The sequence below is a fragment of the Bos indicus genome, chromosome 1 (genome assembly GCF_029378745.1).
Source record: "Bos indicus isolate NIAB-ARS_2022 breed Sahiwal x Tharparkar chromosome 1, NIAB-ARS_B.indTharparkar_mat_pri_1.0, whole genome shotgun sequence".
In the NCBI taxonomy this organism is placed as follows: Eukaryota; Metazoa; Chordata; class Mammalia; order Artiodactyla; family Bovidae; genus Bos; species Bos indicus.
The window spans coordinates 110,551,792-110,566,439 of NC_091760.1; the positions used below are offsets into that span (position 1 = coordinate 110,551,792).

General features: G+C 42.1%; 1 protein-coding gene across 5 annotated transcripts in view; it reads left to right on the forward strand.

Annotated features, from left to right (window-relative positions):
• The window catches only part of VEPH1 (ventricular zone expressed PH domain containing 1), a 277,419-nt gene that overhangs the window by 100,382 nt on the left and 162,389 nt on the right, over positions 1-14,648 (forward strand). For all 5 annotated transcript variants that reach the window (XM_070792573.1, XM_070792568.1, XM_070792565.1 and 2 more), the window contains one exon: positions 4,874-5,040. In XM_070792573.1, coding sequence (XP_070648674.1) covers positions 4,874-5,040 — 167 coding nt within the window. The remainder of the gene's footprint in view (positions 1-4,873; positions 5,041-14,648) is intronic.

Sequence of the window (14,648 nt, forward strand, 5' to 3'; positions counted from 1 at the left end):
CTTCAAAAGGATATAGAAATGTGTATAATTTAAAATTTGATATAATGAAATGTATAGGACATTGCTCAGAAAGTTTGATAAGCAAGTTCTACCGTGCAAGGAACACATAATTCCCATTTTATATTAACTGCCTCTGAGAATGGAGTGTGCAGGAGTGCACTAAATTCTTTTTATATGTCTAGTAAGGATGATACTAAAAAAAAGACAAGGTCCATACAAGAAAGGAAAACTGCAAGTCAGTCTCATTTAAGAATATAGATGCAGAAGCTCTAAATGAAGTATTAGCCAAAGAAATCCAGAAATACATGCTTTCAGTACATCATACCAAGTTGAGTGTATTCCAAGAGTGCAAGATTGATTAAACATTAGCATACTCATTCATTTACGACAGTAACAATTTAAAAGAGAAATCATATGGTCATATGGACAGATGCAGAAAAGTCAATTAATAAAATTTAACATTCATTCATGTTCAAACTAGGAAAAAGACAGGAACTTAAACTGATAAAATATAAATACCAAGAATATGTAGAAACATATACATACATTATGATGAATCCTTAGAAGCATACTCTTTAAAAACAGGAATTAGAAAATGATATCAGGACCTGGTTCTACTCATCAAAGTGTTGGAGGTCCCAGCTGGTAAAGTAGGACAATAAAAGAAACTTAAGGAATATTACAAAGTTGTTACTTATTATCATTTGATTATTTTTCTACAGAAAATCTTGAGACTCCATTAATAAAAAAAAAGAACTAAACAAGTTTTGCTGGATGAAAGATCAGTGTACAAAAATTTATTGATTTCTTAATATAGCAGATAAATAGAAAACATCTTTAAAAAACCAAAAACTTCCATTTCAATAGCAACAACAACTATGGAATACCTAGGAATCAATTTAATAAAAGATAGACAAGACACAGCTAATATCACAAAACTTTAGAGATATCAAAAAAGTTACACAGAAGAATATATCATGTTCTTGTTTCACAGAGATGTCAGTTATCCCAAATTAGTCTATATATTCAATGTGAAAAATAATCCTAACCTAGCTTTACAAGGAAGTTGACAAAGTAATGGCAAAATGTATATAAAGTAGCCAAGAGGAATTTGAAGCAGAAAATGAAGAAATAAGAGGAATCGGAAGCAGAAGATGAAGAAACTTGTCTTGTGAGGTAAAATGACTTATTATAAATTGCAATTAAGAAAATGTATAAAGGGCTTCCTAGGTGACTCTAGTGGTAAAGAATCTACCTGCCAATGCAGGAGACATAAGAGACGTGGGTTTGATCCCTGGGTCAGGAAGATTTCCTAGAGGAGGAAATGGCAATCCATTGTGGTATTCTTGCCTGGAGAATCCCATGGACCAGAGGAGCCTGGTGGGCTGCAGTCTATACGGTCATAATGAGTCAAACACGACTGAAGTGACTTAGCAGACATAATTGGTGAAGGTATGATAAATAACCAGACCCATATACATGGGAAACTTTATATATGAAAGAAGTATCACAAATCAGAAGGGAAACAGTTGGTCACTGAATAAATTGATCTGAGACAATTGTTTATATACACACACACATATATAAATTTATAATTAGATCCCTTCCTTATATACACAAAAATAAAATCCAGATGATTAAGGCATAAAACAAAACCATAATACTTTTAGGAGAAAATATAGTAGAATATTTTTATGAACATGGATAGGGAAAGAATTCTCAATTAAAAAATTTATAAACCATAAAATAAATTTAAAAACCAACTCCATTAGGATTACAACTTTGAAACTGACAGACCAAAAATTAGTGTCCAGAATAAATAAGGAACTTCTACAAATCAGTGCTTCCCTGATAGCTCAGTTGGTAAAGAATCCACCTGCAATGTGGGAGACCCCAGTTCAATTCCTGGGCTGGGAAGATCCGCTGGAGAAGGGATAGGCTACTCACGCCAGTATTCTTGCATGGAGAGTTCCATGGACTGTATAGCCCATGGGGTTACAAAGAGTCGGACACAACTGAGTGACTTTCACAAATCAGTGAGAAAACACAGACATCTTGATTGAAAACAGGCAAAGGATATGAAAGGCTAAATCATGGAAGAGCAACATAAAAAGTTTGCTCAGCCTCAGAAGTAAAGACATGAAAATTAGAACAAAAAATAAGGTAACATTTTTATACCCCGTCAGACTGGCGAAAACTGGTGTCTGCCAAGACTAAATGTTGGCAACAGAAATATTCATGCTTCTGTTGATAGGTATGTAAGTTGTTATAATCATGGTGGTAGGCAGAATAATGACCTCCCCCACCAAAGTTGTTCACATCTTAATTCCCACAACCTGTGAACACAATGTGTTTCATTGCACTGAAGATAAAATTAGGTTACCATATAAGGAGAAAATCCTAGATTATCCAAATGGACCTAATGTTATCACAAGGGTGCTTAAGTCAAAGAAAGGCAGAAGAGATAATCAGAGGAAGAGGTGTAGTGATGGAAGCAGGGTCAGAGAATGCTGTGTAGCTAACTTTGAAGATGAAGGAAGGAGACCCCGAAGCAAAGAATGCTGGTGGTCTCTAGAAGCCAGAAAAGCCAAGAAACAGATTCCTTCCTACAACCTCCAAGAAGGAACCCAGCCTTTCCAAGACCTGGATTTTTGCCCAGTGAGACTCATGCTATACTTCTGAATTACAGAAATATAAGATAATAAATTTCTATTATTTTGGGCCACACGTTTATGTCAGTTTCTTATGGCAGCTATAGAAAACTACTACAACCATTTTGAGAAGAAATTTTGAAACATCTAGAAACTTATCTCCCAGGGACAAACCCACTGCTTTACTACTTAATTATGTGGTCCAGTGACCATCAACATCACCTGAGAACTTGTTAGAAATTCAAATTCTCAAACTCTACTGTGGTATTGGAGAAGACTCTTGAGAGTCCCTTGGACTGCAAGGAGATCCAACCAGTCCATCCTAAAGGAGACCAGTCCTGGGTGTTCATTGAAAGGTCTGATGCTGAGGCTGAAACTCCAATACTTTGAGCACCTCATGTGAAGAGTTGACTCATTGGAAAAGACTCTGATGCTGGGAGGGATTGGGGGCAGGAGGAGAAGGGGATGACAGAGGATGAGATGGCTGGATGGCATCACCGACTCAATGGACATGAGTTTGGGTGAACTCCGGGAGTTGGTGATGGACAGGGAGGCCTGGCGTGCTGTGATTCATGGGGTTGCAAAAAGTCGGACATGACTGAGCAACTGAACTGAACTGAACTGAATTTTGATAAAGTTAGTTGGTAGGCACACCAGTGGTCCTTGTATTTTTGCCTATGTTTGTCTAATGACTTGAAATATTTCATAATGAAGAAGAATATAGTAATTTATGAATGAAATTAATAAGATTTCTATACCAAAGTGTTTTCATCAGTTTAAAAAAAACACCCTTATTTAATTTTGTATTATTTGAACAAATTCAAGTCCACTAAAAATGACTAATCTAGGTTTTCCCCTCCAGAAGTCTGAGGACCTTTAATGAATATTGTATTGTGTCTTCAATTCCAGTGACAGTCCCATTTACTGTAACTTTTTCCAGCAGTTAATCAGTATGTCTACATAGCTAAGTTCTATGAGTAATGTGCCTTGTATAGATTGGACATGACATTGGCAATTCCTGATATCTTAAGAAAAAGTTCTTAGGAAAATAAACAGAAAACAAAATAAAACAATGTTTTTCACATTTAAAAAAATCTGAATATTTCCAATATTTTGGGCTCTGTGGTTATATGATTGAAATCTGTTTGAAACCATTCTATGAGCCATATGTGGAAAAAGCAATTCTCATTATTTACCATCACCCTGATACATTCACTTTGATCCAGAATCACCCTTTCATTAAATTTTGCCATAGATATTCAGAAAATTCTGTCCTTCTTTTCTTAATCCTCATATCCAAATGTCCCCACCATTTAATAAGGGTTTACAAATGTGTTATCACCGCTTACTTGATTCTTTCTGTGTATAACTTCTATATAGAGAGCCACATTTAAAATAAATAGAGGCAAGAAAATTCTTGTTCAAGAAATCCCTAGAAATAAATTCTGAGACATTTAAGTACTTGAGGGGATTTTTCGAAAAACTCCATACCATAAGCGATAGGCAGATGTTTCCCATATGTTGTTTGCAAACGAGTCCCAAAAGCTTAAGTCATTTTCTTCTTCTTTAGGTTCTGCCATTTTAAACCCAGTTGTCTATACAAGTCTTTGAGGCAAATCACGTGACAAACAAGCTCTGTCTAAACTTCCCTTGATATAGTGCAGAAATTGAGGATCTAAATTTGCATTGCTACTTTCCTAACTATTTATAAAAATAAGGCATAGCTTCCATATGTCAGTTGTCTAAATCAGGACTCCATATCTCTCAGGAACATGAATACATTCCTCTGCACTATTTTTATTTTTATTTTTTTGGTTCAGTTTCATTTAGATCCATGCTTACAGCACTGCTTAGTTTTTATTTAAACAGCATTCAAATGCTGTTTCTCAACAGGAATTCTTTATCGGAACTGTTTCTTCCACAAGGGTGCGGTCTGGTTACTGTCAAATTCTCTTTTCCCCAGGGTGCATTACTCAGGAAAAATTTTCATTAGATAATAATGCTGATCATATCATAAAATATTCCCTTTTACAGAAACTGTTTAATGCTTTAGTGATTTTTCAGAATAAAAATAAATACCATGTTATTTTAAGCAAAGGATTTGGTCATCAGCCTGTGCTGTTTAATATGTGACGAAGTGCAAAATTTATTACATTAATAATATTATTTCTATGGCTCATGGACTGATAAAGTCATCATTCTCGTTATTGTTCCTTCAACAGGTAATGCCATGTTGTTGAGGGTTTTACCTGCTGTGTATGAAAAGCAGCCTCAACCAATTAACAGACACCTCACAGAACTCCTAGGCTTGATGTCTCAACTGGAACAACCAGAACAGTACCATCTTCTACGGCTTTTGCATGTAGCTGCAAAGAGGAAGCAACTGGAGGTAAAAATTATATTATATACAACATGATCCACACAGAAAGGTTGCTGTTGCAAGCCATGTGTTATACCAGGATTCATGACCTCCAGAGGAGGGGATTTTGATCTGGGGTCAGAGATGAGACTTGACTACTTGGAGCTTTTTCTGCAGCAAAGTTTTATTAAAGTGTAACAGAGATAGGGAAAGCTTCTGACACAGACATCAGAAGGGGACAGAAAGAGTGACCCCTTGCTAGTTTTTAGCAAGGTGTTTTATGTCTGTTAGAAAGCTATTAATCAGATAAGAGAGACACCTCAAGGCTGAGAGAGTTTCACCAGGCCCCTCTCCCACAGTATGCATTTTTGAGATAGGATGGCAGGAGGTGCATCATAAAACAATTGACGTGAATACTGGTTTGTTGAGCCCGTTCTCAGCCCAAGGTTTAAGAAAAGAAAAAAAGTTAGTCTTAGGGGGAACCTTTTTAAAGAAAGGCAGATTCCAAAGCAAATACATAGTTTCATTAACATAGCTTAAGAAAAACATTTCTATAAGAGAAATGTATTGGTTAGCTCAAGGCAGAACCAGGTGTCCTCAACACAGAATTAAAAGAAGCCTCTTTTAATTTTGTGTAGAGAAGGAAAAAAACGTCTGCCACTTGCAGTTTATTTCCTCCTGCCTGTTACCCTCTCATCACAGCTGGGCCTGTTTAGATGTCAGTGTCATCTGGAAACACCCTCACAGACACACTGAGAATAATGTTTAATCAAATATCTGGGTACCCTCTGACCCAGTGAAGCTGACACACAAAATTAACCACCACAGGTACAGTAATACAAACACATCAAGTGTGCAAATCTGTAGTCACTGCAGAACATCTTTCATGAAAGTTCAGTGTGGTTGTGCAGTCCTTGGGATCTACAGTTTCTCAGATGGGGCCCTGAGGAAGACCTGCACATGTCTTCACTTATGGGGAAATCAGCCTGTAATGAGAGCGAAGGCTCACCTTCTAGATGGCAAATTAGTTATTCTTTGAGTGTGTGCCAAGCTTCTTCTGACTCTTTGTGACCCTATGGACTGCAGCCTGCCAGGCTCCTCTGTCCATGGGATTCTCCAGGCAAGAATACTTGGGTTGCCATTGGGAAGGTAGTGGGTTGCTGTTCCCTTCTTCAGGAGATCTTCCTGTCCCAGGGATCAAACCCAGATCTTCTGCACTGCAGGCAAATTCTTTACCATCTGAGCCACCTGGGAAGCCCCCTAGCACCATAATAATTAGGTTGCATGTGACTATCAGCAACCAAAGACCCAACCAGTACTGGTTTAAACAATAAAAGGAATGCATTAGTGCATAGAATGGGGAAAAACCTTCAGGTAAGACTTGATTAGGGGCTCAAGTATGTGAGCAGAACAGCTTCTCCATCTCCATTTCTCAGATTTTTGATTCCTCAATGTTGGCTTCCATTTTCTGTAGGCTTTCTCCTTGTGGGATCTGGATGGGAATCGGGGTTCTCTGAGCAGTATGCTTCTCCCCCATGACTCCTGAAACATCCAAATCAAAGTCCTGAGAGTCTTTGTTTCAGACCCTTGCTCTATCCCTGGAGCTTCTCCTGAACCCTGAAGACACTCAGAAACAAGAGGCTGCTAGGAAGAGGGGCGGAGAAGGCAATGGCAACCCACTCCAGTACTCTTGCCTAGAAAATCCCATGGACGGAGGAGCCTGGTAGGCTGGAGTCCATGGGGTCCCTAGGAGTTGGACCCGACTGAGTGACTTCACTTTCACTTTTCACTTTCATACATTGGAGAAGGAAATGGCAACCCACTCCAGTGTTCTTGCCTGGAGAATCCCAGGGATGTGAGAGCCTGGTGGGCTGCTCTCTCTGGGGCCACACAGAGTCAGACACGACTGACATGACTTAGCAGCGTCAGCAGCAGCAGGAAGGGGGAAGTAGAAGTGGATTCTAGAGGGCACGAGCACATGTGCATATACAAATTAATGCTAAGACCAAGGTTATATCAGTTATGGCTGCATCTTTGCTCCATTTTCATGTTAATATCAATATCCACCACTTGAAAAACAACACCAAGGTGAAAACTGGAACATTTGAATTCAATGTCAAAATTCAAAGAAAGGCAGACAAAGTTGATTATATGTATAATTAACCACAACAGACTGTAAGCTCCTCGTGGCAAGGCATGATTTCTTCTTTTCCTCTGTATCCCACATCTTGTTACCGTATCTGATAGTACTCAATAAATATTCATAAAACTAAGCTTAATTAAAGAGGCTGTTAAGTGCTCTACAAAAGATAGAAACAGATTTTTAAGAAAAGGAGGGTGGGAGAAAAAAAAAGGGGGGGTTGGGAGGACTTCCCTAGCAGTCCAGTGGTTAAGACTTGGCACTCCTAATAAGGTGGCATGAGTTTGATCCCTAGTCTAGGAACTAAGATCCCACATGCCTCAGGCCCAGCCTCTCAAAGAAAGGTTATAAACAGAGATGGGATGGCAGTGAGTTCTGCCTTAGGGGAAAACAGGTGCCATGAAGATGCACAGAGGGAGTGGCATCAGGCCAGACCTTGAGGTTTTGTGTCAGGTTGAGAAGAGAGGCAGATGGCCTTTAAGAAGTGGGGACCAGGCTGGGAGACCTGGACATGAGAGAGCAGGCTTGAGCCCCATCCCCAGAGGTTTCAGTTCAGTAGTTCTAGGATGGGGTCCCCAATTCTACTCTTTTTCAAGTTCCCTGGCGTTGCTGTCCCTGCTGCTTCAGTGACCACACTTAGAGCAGCAAGGCTAGGGGTCAGACAGAGGACTGGGGGCCTCTCTGTTACCTGGTATACAGTTTTGCTTTTGCCCTTAGAACAATATATTGCAGTTATTTTTTCCATGTCTTTCTCTCCCAGTGTGCCTTAAACTCCTTGAGGAGCACAGCACCTGTGTCTGCATATTTGTATGAATGCCCTACCACAGTGCTGGGCACATAGTAGGGCTTCAATAAAGTGTTGTTGAATTTGGAAATGAAAAAATGAACAAAAGAGATCAAAGAAAGTAAAGACCATGAAAATAAGTAAAACAATGTGTGTGGTCTTCAAAGAGGGAAAGTGACTCAACAGGGTCAAGATCTAGGGACTTAAAGGAGATTGGAGATAGGAATTGACCTTGGCTTTGGTAGCTGGAGACCCACTAGTGACTCATGAGAGGCAGTGGTCTGTAGGCGTGAAGTGGGGAGTGGAAGACATCTATTATGGATTGTGTGTGGAAGGGAAGTGTAGGAAATGCCTGCATGGGTGTTGGAGTTTAGAGGAAATAAGGAGGATTAAAAAATACCCAGTAAGAATAAAGCGATTGAAGATGTGGCAGAAAATATTAGATAGAACAAGCTAGAGGTAGTCTGGGAGTGAATTCCAAGCACAGATTGAGAAATGAATTTCAGAAAGGATTAAGGACATAAAGGATGGGCAAAGCTACAGCAGAGTTTGGGCAGGGAGTGGAGTTAAGGGATCACTAGACCAGGTAAAGAAAGCTCAGAGTGAGGGGGACACAGACAGGGTGGTGTATTCTTTTCCTGTGCTGCTGTAACATTACCACAAGTGTAGTGATTTAAAACAACACAAATTTATTACCTTACAGTTCTGGAAATCAGAAGTCTAAAATGTGTCAACAGGCTTGCATTCCTTCCGGAGAATCTAGAGAAGAATGTTCCTTGCCCTTTCCAGCTGCAATAGCCTGGCTCACAGCCTGCATCACCCTCACCTCTGCTTTTCCATCATGTTTTCCCTGACTCCGACTCTTCTTCCCTTTGCCAAGGCCCTGTGATTATATTGGGACCACCCAGATGATCCAAGAGTATCTTGCCATCGCAAGACCCTTAACTTAATCACATTTACAAAGTCCCTTTTTCACAGGTTCCGGGGATTCGAATGTGGACATCTTGGGGAAGTTGTTATTCTGCCTACCACAGATAGAGACTGGGGACCAGGTGATGTGGGGAATAGAGAGAGGTGACTAATAGGCAGGACCTGGTTTCAGAGAAGAGACAGCTGGGCATGCCATTTTATCTGCAGCCTGAGAACAAAAGCTAAACACAATGTTTGGAAGGGCAGGTTCAATACAAGTTCAAGGAGGATCTGGAGAGAATAAGCAAATTCAACTTATTTCCCATGGAATAAAGGCAGTAAATGAAACCAGGAGGAGGCTCACTTATAGGAAGGGGCTTGGTGTGACCTGACCCAAAAAGGTAAGGTGCAAGAGTAGTAGTGGCACCTTGTGTGGCGTTCAGAGAGGTCCCAGCAGACCGCTGGTTACAGGCTTTCTGTGGCCGTCCAGAGACTTGGGAAAGGGCTTATGAAGCTGTTTACAACCAGGCCCCGGTCTGTTGCTTGGCCTCTGTTGCTGTTGTTCAGTCACTCTTGTGTTGTTGTGTCTGACTCTTTGCTACCTCACAGACTGCAGTACGCCAGGCTTCCCTGTCCTTCACCATCTCCCTGAGTTTGCTCAGACTCATGTCTGTTGAGTCAGTGATGCCATCCAACCATCTCATCCTCTGTCACCCCCTTCTCCTCTTGCCTTCAATCTTTGCCAGCATCAGGGTCTCTTTAACCCTTAGACCTCGAACAAGTATCTGGTCTCAGGGATCACAGGCAGTCATTCTCTATCAGGCACTGAATTTTTATGTACATGTGATGTTCTCCACATAGAATGATCTTCCCTCACCAGCACCACACTTTGTGAGCTGACAATTGCTTAGATGTGGCTTTCTTGCCTGCAAAACTCTGATTCTTTTCTTACCCCTAATCCCTGACACAGCACATTTCACGCTGCCATGAATTTGTCTCTGCTGTTCTCTTTCCCTCCGGACCACCTTGAAAGTGAAAGTGAAAGTCGCTCATTTGTGTCCAACTCTTTGCCATGGAATTCTCCAGGCCAGAATACTAGAATACTGGAGCAGATAGCCACTCCCTTCTCCAGGGTATCTTCCCAACCCAGGGATCTAACCCAGGTCTCCTGCATTGCAGGTGGATTCTTTACCAGATGAGCCACCAGGGAAGCCCAAGAATACTGGAGTGGGTCGCCTATCACTTCTCCAGCAGGTCTTCCTAACCCAGGAATTGAACCAGGGTCTCCTGCATTGCAGGTAGATTCTTCACCAGCTGAACTACCAGGGGACCACCCTGGCTGTGATACAAATGCTTGAGACATGAGGACTACCTTGTCCATTACTGTGTCCCCAGTGCCTGGCATAGTATCTGGCACAGAGAAGTCACTCTGTGAATATTTCTTAACACAGATGAGATAGTATTAGTGCCTAAATTTGCAGAGGATTTATCATTCACAAAGGATTTTTGTTTTAACATCTAATATCTCACTTAATGCTACCAATAACTCTATAATGTGTTATTTTTTTCCATTTTACACTAGTCAGAATGGATGCTTTGTTGTAAATGGAGGGTACCCTTTAAAATTATATAAACATTAAAATGAATTAATCAGTTAAAGGTAGGGGGAAAACTGGATGCTTTGAGAGGCTATCCTGCCCCCATCATACCAGTAGTAAGCAGTAAGTGACACTGCTGGACAGGTCCAGCACTCTGACTCCCAGCCCCCTCCTCTCTTATTCTGAGCAGCCTCCACTTCAGAAGGCCACAGGCGAGTGTTCCCAGCTTACAGGAGGCAGGGGAGGGTGGACAGGGGACACCAGTAGTGGTCGAGCTCATGTTGAGTACCAGGCACTTATATAGGTGTTTTACAGGAATCATCTCACTTGTTCCCCTCAACAGCCTTTTCATTTTGTAAACAGAGAAGTTGAAGTTTGGAGAGGTTAAGAACAGGGTGGGTACCAGGGAGTAGCTTGGTGAGGTGGCTTGTCATGTGCCTCCTCATCTTATCTGGCCCCCCATCTTCATACAGTCAATGTCCGTGTCTTCCACAGGCCATTACAGTCACACTGCCCTGCCCCTAAGGCTGCCATTTACAGAATATCTGGGGCTGACACTGGTTAGGGAGCTTTCACAAAGGCATACAGGTCAGGATGAACTACATCATCAACCCAGTCTAATTCCACCCAATGAGATCTATCATGGGTGCTGAGTGTGGACCCTGGAATGTAGAAGCAAAGGGTTAGGAAGTACTCATAGTGAAGTGAAGGGACAACACCAGGACCAGGATCCTAACTGGTGGGAGGGAGTGGTTGACCGGGCACTGACCAACCGTTTGTTTTCCATCAGCACTTCTCTTCATGTTAAAGTGGTCCTGCCCCTCCCCATCCCACCCCCTTGCCTCCTTCAGCTCTTTGTCAGCTAGCACTTGATTACTGAGATACACGGGTAGTGAGCTAGAGAAATCCCAGGTAAACCCTCCTCTCTCTCATGTTCATTAATTAGACAGCAGGCAAAGGGAACAGGAGGGATACAGAAAAAGGTCGACTGAGGAAAACGAAATCAGGGCAACAGTCACGTCTACAGCCTGAGGCTTTCTGTGTACATCTAGTTCATCCAATCTCAAATGAAATGAGAGGCTAAACAAGGAGGATTTTCACCTTGTGAAATGAGGATTAAAAGGGGGCTTTTCTCTCTGCATGACAGCTGTGCCAGCGTTCTGTAACTTGGAGATCCCTGAGCAGGTTTTCCAATGAAGGCAGTGTGCAGGAATGTTTCGTGTTTTCTCAAACACACTCCTCACTACCCACCTTCTGTGACTAGTGATAACTTGGTTTTTCAGGACTGGAGGGTCAACAGTTGGCCCTTAAAACAAAAAATCTCTTTGTGTAGCTGAGATTGTCTGTGACTTTCTGATGTTGCTTCCCAAGCAGGTGGGGTCCCTTCCTCTATCACTGTCTATTGAATATCCCTGTCTTAGGAAACTGTCCTTCCTAGGTGGAGGGAGGCAGTTCCTGGCTAGTGACTCATGGCTAGAAGCTCCAGAGAATTCTCCGAGTCCATTTATAGGAAAAGGCTGGGTGGTCAATTTTCCAAGTGGCCTTCTGGGCCTAAGTCAGTATTCTTGGCTGCCAAAAACCATGCTGTAGTCTAGCCAACAAAAGGAGCAGAATTTAGTAACACACATGAGCATATCTGTAATTATCCTTAGGACATAGACTTCTAACCCTAACCATACGGAGATAAGTGGCAGGAAGTGGCAAGTTCAGCCCTCTACTGATTAATGTCCAGACCCAGAGGAACTGCTTTTGTGGTCTGGTCCCTAGAAAAGAGTCATTTTCTAGGATTTTCTCTCAGCAGTGTAGAACATTCTTGTTCACATACCTAATCCTCCACACCTAACACAGCATCTTCTGGCTGACAAGACTCAAAAGTCACTTAGTATTTGTTTAAAATGAGAATAGTTGCAAAACATTAAGAAGATGGAGTGATGGACTGTATTCAGTTCAGTTCAGTTCAGTAGCTCAGTCATGTCTGACTCTTTGCAACCCCATGAATCGCAGCATGCCAGGCTTCCCTGTCCATCACCAACTCCCGGAGTTCACCCAGACTCACGTCCATCGAGTCAGTGATGCCATCCAGCCATCTCATCCTCTGTCGTCCCCTTCTCCTCCTGCCCCCAATCCCTCCAGCATCAGAGTCTTTTCCAATGAGTCAACTCTTCGCATAAGGTGGCCAAAGTACTGGAGCTTCAGCTTTAGCATCATTCCTTCCAAAGAACACCCAGGGCTGATCTCCTTCAGAATGGACTGGTGGGATCTCCTTGCAGTCCAAGGGACTCTCAAGAGTCTTCTCCAATACCACAGTTCAAAAGTATCAATTTTTGGGGGCACTCAGCCTTCTTCACAGTCCAACTCTCACATCCATACATGACCACAGGAAAAACCATAGCCTTTACTAGAAGGACCTTTGTTGACAAAGTAATGTCTCTGCTTTTGAATATGCTCTCTAGGTTGGTCATAACTTTCCTTCCAAGGAGTAAGCGTCTTTTAATTTCATGGCTGCAATCACCACCTGCAGTGATTTTGGAGCCCAGAAAAATAAAGTCTGACACTGTTTCCACTGTTTCCCCATCTATTTCCCATGAAGTGATGGGACCGGATGCCATGATCTTTGTTTTCTGAATGTTGAGCTTTATGCCAACTTTTTCACTCTCCACTTTCACTTTCATCAAGAGGCTTTTGAGTTCCTCTTCACTTTCTGCCATAAGGGTGGTGTCATCTGCATATCTGAGGTTATTGATATTTCTCCCGGCAATCTTGATTCCAGCTTGTGCTTCTTCCAGACCAGCATTTCTCATGATGTACTCTGCATATAAGTTAAATAAGCAGGGTGACAATATACAGCCTTGACGTACTCCTTTTCCTATTTGGAACCAGTCTGTTGTTCCATGTCCAGTTCTAACTGTTGCTTCCTGACCTGCATACAAATTTCTCAAGAGGCAGGTCAGGTGGTCTGGTATTCCCATCTCTTTCAGAATTTTCCATAGTTTTTTGGGATCCACACAGTCAAAGGCTTTGGCATAGTCAATAAAGCAGATATAGATGCTTTTCTGGAACTCTCTTGCTTTTTCCATGATCCAGCGGATGTTGGCAATTTGATCTCTGGTTCCTCTGCCTTTTCTAAAACCAGCTTGAACATCAGGAAGTTCATGGACTGTATAGTAAGTCCTAAAACAGTCTTTGGAACAGAACCATGGTTTTCAGAATATATATTTTGTTAGTATGGTAGCTGTAAGTATTAAATGAAAAGAGTGGCAGTTATTTTTAGAGATTTCTGGAGATTAATAGACATTGTTGCTGCTGCTGCTGCTGCTAAGTCGCTTCAGTCATATAGATGGCAGCCCACCAGGCTTCCCTGTCTGGGATTCTCCAGGCAAGAACACTGGAGTGGGTTGCCATTTCCTTCTCCAATGCATGAAAGTGAAAAGTGAAAGTGAAGTCGCTCAGTCGTGTCCAACTCTAGCGACCCCATGGACTGCAGCCTACCAGGCTCCTCAGTCCATGGGACTTTCTAGGCAAAATTACTGGAGTGGGGTGCCATTGCCTTCTCCGAATAGACATTGTTAGTGCTAATCAAATTAACTGAAAGAGAACATTGAATCTAAGTGTAATTTGAGAGGGAGTGTGGGAACATACATGTATACACACACAGTAGCTCGACTTTTCATTCTTTAACAAGAATTTACATGTCCTTGCTGCCAGTTAAGTTATTTTTGATGGCCCTCTGTTCAAGGTGCCCACAGCCTGGAGTAATGAGATGTATCCACCGAATTTCAGTTCAATGGCAAGATGCTAAATTCGTCAGCAGACTTGCCTGGGAGACAGTAAAGGCAGTGATCAATTCTGCTCAAGAAGGAACAGAAACGCCAGGGACGGGCCCTCACCTGGGCTACTGGATTTGTACAGTTCTGGTTGGCGCTCCTCTGCCTGTGCCCCCCAGCTCCCGTCCACCACCCTGCCTACTAAACACAGTCCAGATAACCGAGACCTTGGAATCCCTTTCCAGTAAACCTCCATCCTGCTTCCAGGGCTGTGGAAGTCCTGGTCTCTGGGTCTGTTTCCCCGAGGACAGGCCATGCCAACAGTGTCACCCTCATAGGTCTGAGGGGCAGCCTATATGAGCTTGCATATGTGGGGCTGGAGTATCCACAAATATGCATAGGAAACTCCTTGAGGGCAAAGGGAGGGGTAGGAAGAGAAGGGA